This window comes from Mustela nivalis, assembly GCF_964662115.1.
Source record: "Mustela nivalis genome assembly, chromosome: 17".
Classification (NCBI taxonomy): Eukaryota; Metazoa; Chordata; class Mammalia; order Carnivora; family Mustelidae; genus Mustela; species Mustela nivalis.
Genome location: NC_139036.1, coordinates 2,306,165 through 2,312,164, shown reverse-complemented (window position 1 = coordinate 2,312,164; position 6,000 = coordinate 2,306,165). Strand labels below are relative to the sequence as shown.

At 62.6% G+C, this 6,000-nt stretch overlaps 1 protein-coding gene across 1 annotated transcript; it reads left to right on the top strand.

The window, feature by feature from the left end:
* Positions 1-1,446: 1,446 nt before the first annotated feature.
* On the top strand, positions 1,447-4,413 carry LOC309852207 (uncharacterized protein; the record flags this gene model as incomplete). Its single annotated transcript, XM_082708512.1, has 4 exons — positions 1,447-1,616; positions 2,052-2,211; positions 2,476-3,161; positions 4,351-4,413. The coding sequence occupies exons 1-4, from the start codon at positions 1,482-1,484 to the stop codon at positions 4,411-4,413; spliced, it is 1,044 nt and encodes a 347-aa protein (XP_082564638.1). The 5' UTR covers positions 1,447-1,481.
* Positions 4,414-6,000: the final 1,587 nt, after the last annotated feature.

Genomic DNA, 6,000 nt, shown 5'->3' with positions numbered 1-6,000 from the left:
CAAGTTCAAGGGGGAGGAGAGGCACACAAGGGGGTATGTGTCAGGAGATGCAGGAGCTCCCGGGGAAGGACTCAGGCAAAGGAAACCCTGGGGAGGCAGTGCTGGTCACCCTCAGCCTGGCAGGTGTCTGGTCTGGAGATCAGCAGCCCTGGGGAGAACGTGAGGAAGCAGAGGTCCGATGCAGGGCCCCTGGAGAGAAGGCGGACAGGCACTCCTGTCTGAGACAACAGTGAGCGGCACCCATCCCAGGCCACAGGCCCACCTATCACCTAGCAGGGCTCAGCCTGGGACTCACCCCCAGAATCTTGCTCGATTGGCCACGGATGTGTTTTCAGTAGGATTGGGCACAGCAGTGGTGAGACAGCAGGGAATGGAACAGTGTTCATGCCCAAGGAGGTGGAGGGGATCCTCATCCCCGTCCTCCTGACACAATGTCCTGGGGCTCCTTTCTCAGTGTTGTCTGAGGCACAGGATCGAGGCAGCCCCTCTGAGACCCCACTCCTGCCACCCTGCTCCTGGGGACATTCACAATAGTTTAAGGAGGACGTAGAGAGGATCCAGGATGACAGAGGGCCAAGGAGAAGGAAGGTCAGCACTGGGAGGACAGATGGACCAGCCCCGAGCCACCATGCAGGGCCTAATCCTAACCCGAACCAGAACACTAATACTAAGCCGAATCTGAACCGGAACTCGAACCCTAAGCCATAACCCTAACACCGAACCTCAACGCGAACCCAAACCCTAACCTCAAGTCGTAAACCTGAACCCAAACCCGAACCCTAACCCTAACCCTAACACTAACACCTAACCCTGACCAGGACCCTGACTGTGAGCCTGGCCCTAAACCTAACCATACCATGAAGCTGACCCTGACCCTAACCAAGAAACAAACCCGGACCCTAACACTGACCCTGAACCTGACGGTGGGCCTGACCCAAACCCTGACCGTAACACCAATGACGCTGACCCTAAACCTCACCCTGAACCGGACCCTAACACGGATCCTGACCCTAAACCTAACCCTGATTCTAAACCTAACCCTAACCCCTACACTAGCCCTAACCCTGACCCTAACACTGTCTAACCCTACCCTAACCCCAACCCTAAGACTAAACCTAACCCTAACCCCAAACCCTAACCCTGACCCTAACCCTGACCCTAAAACTAACCCTAACGCTAACCCTGACCTGACCCTATACTGAAACCTAACTAAACCCTGACTCTGACCCTAAGCCTGACCCTGACCGTGAACCTGACACTGACCCTAACACTAACTCTAACCCTAAACCCTAACCCTAACCCTAACCCTCAGGGAGCTCTCGTGGGAGCAGGAAGTCCGGTAAGGAGCCCCCAGGCAGTGGTGACCTCACTTCCCTGATGACACAGCCCAACGGAATTGGAACCCACGTATCCAGGCACCCACATTCCAGAGAAAACCCCCCTGCCCAGCTCATTTCTGGGCAGATCCTGAAGGAAGCGACATGTTCTGCTGCTGCCTACCGAAGCCCAGAGGATGCAGGCAGAGGAGAGCTCGCCCGCCAAACACGTCCCCCCACTGGGCAGGTCGTGTCAGGCTTCCCCGACGACTCTGGCCCTTTGGCAAAAAGAATCAAAAGGTGATACCGGGAGGCTCAGAGTCAGACAGCCCCACACCTTCTGACCGACCCGTGTAGGCCTACGTCTCCTCCCCGTGTGTGTGTGTGTGTGTGTGTGTGTGTGTGTGTGTGTGTGTGTGTAAAGAGAGCTCATGGGGGGGTGGAGACGCCCCAAGCAGGAGCAGGCTGATGAGGGTTCAGATGCCTGGTGGGCAGGTCATGTTCACACCCCAGGTTAAGGCTGGCAGGGTGGGACGGAGTGTGGGGGCTGCACCCTTCTACCCAGGGTTGATCCTGAGACCCTGCAGGGACGGGTCACTGACCCAGGTGCGGGGCTGTGCACACACAGGTCTGCGTGGGATCTGGGAGAAGCAGGGGCACTGGGCAGGAGCACGGTGGGTATGGCTGGGCAGGGCTCTGACGCCTCTTGCACACTCCCCGTCTCTGCCTTGGCAGGCCACGGATGAACTAGGAAGGAGGCGGGAAGACACGCACCCCTCCCCGACCACGGAGTCCCCGGTCCTGGGAAGGCCCTCGCTACCTCCCAGACCACTGCCCGCGGTACTCCACTGCACTGCGGTCCTGGACACGGAGCCCACGGAGGCCAAGTCCGAGGGTGAGAAGGCTGGGGTGGGGTGCCTGTGGCTGTGTGGGGAGGGGTCGGTGCTGGGCCCCACAGGGAGAAGCCCCCACAGGCCGGTGTGGGGCCAGGAGCCTCGACTTGGCTCGGAGCACCCAGGGGGTGGACTGCAGTCGGGGAGACGTCCCGGGGAGGGTTCCTTCGTGGCTGCGGCTTCTCCGGGAGGCCCCGGGCTGGGCTCTGTCTCTGCAAAGCCACAGGGAGAGGCAGGCCCGCGGGTGACCTTCTCTCCTCTCCCAGCTTCTCCAGTGGAGGAGCTAGACCCACTCCCAACTTCAGCCACTCCAGAGGGGCACATGGTGTCTGGAGTCACTTCGGCGGGAGACCGGGAGCCCACAGGTGCCCGGGCGCCTGCCCACGAAGATGCTGATGCTGTCCGGGGAGAGCTGGCTCCTGCTCCTGCCCCCACCGCTGCTCCTGCCGCTCCCCCTGCCCCTGCCCCTGCCAGAGCGACTCCCACTTCCCCTGCCCCTGCCTGTGCTCCTGTTCTGGCCCATGACCCAGATCCTCCCTTGGTCCCACCCCTTCCCCGACCCCTCCCTGGGCCCCTGTTCCCGCCCCAGACCCAGCTCCTGCCCTTGACCTCGCCCAGGCCATCACCCCTGCCCTTGCCCCAGCTCCTGCCCCTGCCCCTGCCCCCGCCCCTATCCCTTCGCCTTTCCCTGCCAGGGCCACTGCCCAGGCACCTGCCCCTGCACCGGCCCCAGACCCAGGTCCTAACCCTGTTCCTGCCCTTTCCCCTGCCCCTTCCCGTGCCCCTGCCTGAAAGGCCTCCACTTTCCCTATCAGTGCCCCTGTTCCTGCCCCAGACCCAGCTCCTGCCCTTGACCCTGCACCAGTCATCACCAAGGCACTTGCCTCCGTTCCTGCTCCTGCTCCTGCTCTTGCTTTTGCTCCTGCTCCTGCCCCTTCCCCTGCCCCTGCATGTGCCCCTGCCCCTGCCCCTGTCCTTTCTCTTTTCCCTGCCAGGGCCACTGCCCCTGCACCTGCCCCAGACCCAGATCCTACCCCTGGTCTTGCCCCTGGCCCTGCCCCTGCCCCTGCGTCTGCCCCTGCCCCTGCCCCTGCCAGAAAGGCCTCCACTTTCCCTATTCCTGCGCCAGACCCAGGCCCTGTCCCTGTGTCTTCCCCTTCAACTGCCGCCATCCCTTCCCCTGGCCCTGCCAGGAACACTGCCCCTTCCCCTGGCCCTGCCTAGGTCCCTGTTCCCGCCCCAGACCCAGCTCCAGCCCTTGACCTGGCCCAGGCCATCACACTTGCCCTTGCCCCAGCTCCTGCCCCTGCCCATTCCCCTGCTCCTATCCCGTCTCCTTTCCCTGACAGGGCTACTGCCCCTGCACCTGCCCCGGCACGTGCCCCAGACGCAGGTCCTGCCCCTGCACCTGCCCCTACACCTGCCGCAGACCCAAATCCTAACCCTGTTCTTGCCCCTGCCCCTGGCCCTGCCCCTGCTCCTGCCAGGAAGGCCTCCTCTTTCCCTGCCGGTGACCCTGTTCCTGCCCCAGACCCAGCTCCTGCCCTTGACCCTGCACCAGTCATCACCAAGGCACTTGCCTCCATTGCTGCTCCTGCTCCTGCTCTTGCTCCTGCTCCTGCCCCTGCCCCTGTCCTTTCTCTTTTCCCTGCCAGGGCCACTGCCCCTATACCTGCCCCAGACCCAGGTCCTACCCCTGGTCTTGCCCCTGGCCCTGCCCCTGCCTCTGCGTCTGCCCCTGCCCCTGACCCTGCCAGGAAGGCCTCCACTTTCCCTGTTCCTGCCCCAGACCCAGGCCCTGTCCCTGTGTCTTCCCCTTCAACTGCCGCCATCCCTTCCCCTGGCCCTGCCAGGAACACTGCCCCTTCCCCTGTCCCTGCCTAGGCCCCTGTTCCCGCCCCAGACCCAGCTCCTGCCCTTGACCTGGCCCAGGCCATCACCCCTGCCCTTGCCCCAGCTATGGCCCCTGCCCATTCCCCTGCTGCTATCCCGTCTCCTTTCCCTGACAGGGCCACTGCCCCTGCACCTGCCGCGGCACGTGCCCCAGACCCAGGTCCTGCCCCTGCACCTGCCCCTACACCTGCCGCAGACCCAAATCCTAACCCTGTTCTTGCCCCTGCCCCTGCCCCTGCCCCTGCCAGGAAGGCCTCCTCTTTCCCTGCCGGTGCACCTGTTCCTGCCCTAGACCCAGCTCCTGCCCTTGATTCTGCACTTGCCTCAGTTCCTGCTCCTGCTCCTACTCCTGCTCCTGCTCCTGCCTGTACCCCTGCCTCTGCGTCTGCCCCTGCCCCTGTCCTTTCTCTTTTCCCTGCCAGGGCCACTGCCCCTGCACCTGCCCCAGACCCAGGTCCTACCCCTGGTCTTGCCCCTGGCCCTGCCCCTGCCCCTGCCTCTGCCAGGAAGGCCTCCACGTTCCCTGCCTGCGCCCCTTTTCATGCCCCAGACCCAGGCCCTGTCCCTGCGTCTTCCCCTTCAACTGCTGCCATTCCTTCCCCTGGCCCTGCCAGGACCACTGCCCCTTCCCCTGGCCCTGCCTAGACCCATGCTCCCACCCCAGACCCAGCTCCTGCCCTTGACCCTGAACCAGTCATCACCAATGCACTTGATCCAGTTCCTGCTCCTGCCCCTTCCCCTACCCCTGCGTCTGCCCCTGCCCCTGCCCCTTTCCTTTCTCCTTTCCCTGCCAGGGCCACTGCCCCTGCACCTGCCCCAGACCCAGGTCCTACCCCTGGTCTTGCCCCTGGCCCTGCCCCTGCCCCTGCCCCTACCAGGAAGGCCTCCACTTTCCCCGCCTGGACCCCTGTTCCTGCCCCAGACCCAGCCCCTGCCCCTGCGTCTTCCCCTTCAACTGCTGCCATCCCTTCCCCTGGCCCTGCCAGGACCACTGCCCCTTCCCTTGGCCCTGCCTAGGCCCCCGTTCCCGCCCCAGACCCAGTCCCTCTCCTTTGCTCCTGCTCCTTTCCCTGCCCTTGCCTGGGCTCCTGTTCCTGCCTCTGACCCAGCTCCTGCTCTGGATCCTGCACCGGCCACTACTGCTGATCCTGTCCCCGCCCCTAGCCCAACCCCTACCCCAACACCTTCTCCTGAGGGCCTCCCAGACCCGCATCCAGAGCCCACAACTCTGCGGGGAGATCTTCCCAGAAAAATGCCATCAGTTTTCCATCCCCTGACCCCGACATCCCCCCAGAATGTTTCATCCCCCCTCCTTGTGTTCTTCCTCTCCTGTATGGAGTCACCGTTCTCGCCGCCGTCCATCTCCTCTATGCCGTGTATTATTTATTTTAAATAAAAGTTCTTGTTTTCCCTTGAACACGTCATGAGCATGAAGTGCATTCCCAACGCTGTGCCACCACGCCCCAGAACATCGTTGCAGGCTATCTCCTTCCCCAAAGGAGGAGACCCTGTGCCCAAGCCCTCCTGCCCATTGTTCCCCCCAGCCTGGCCCCTCGCAAGCCCTAAGCTGCTTTCTCTTTCTGTTCCTGCACGTGTTCTGGAGGTTTCTGGAAGTGGAATCCCTCAATAGGTGCCTTTGTGTCTGCACCTATTTTCAAAGGGCCCTTGTTTGGGGTTGGGTTAGGTTTGGTTTTTGTTTCTTCTCTCTGTTTGACATAGAATTTCCCTTCTTGGATGTTGAGACGCCCAATGGATTACAGAGGAGATGTCATCCTAGGGACCCCTTTAGGAATTCTGGGCACAATCTCGGGGCCAAGGCCCCTGTTCCTGCTGGGACACCACAGTCGGTCCCCAGACAGGACACGGCTGTTTCCTCCTGTGGCCCACACAGAAACCAG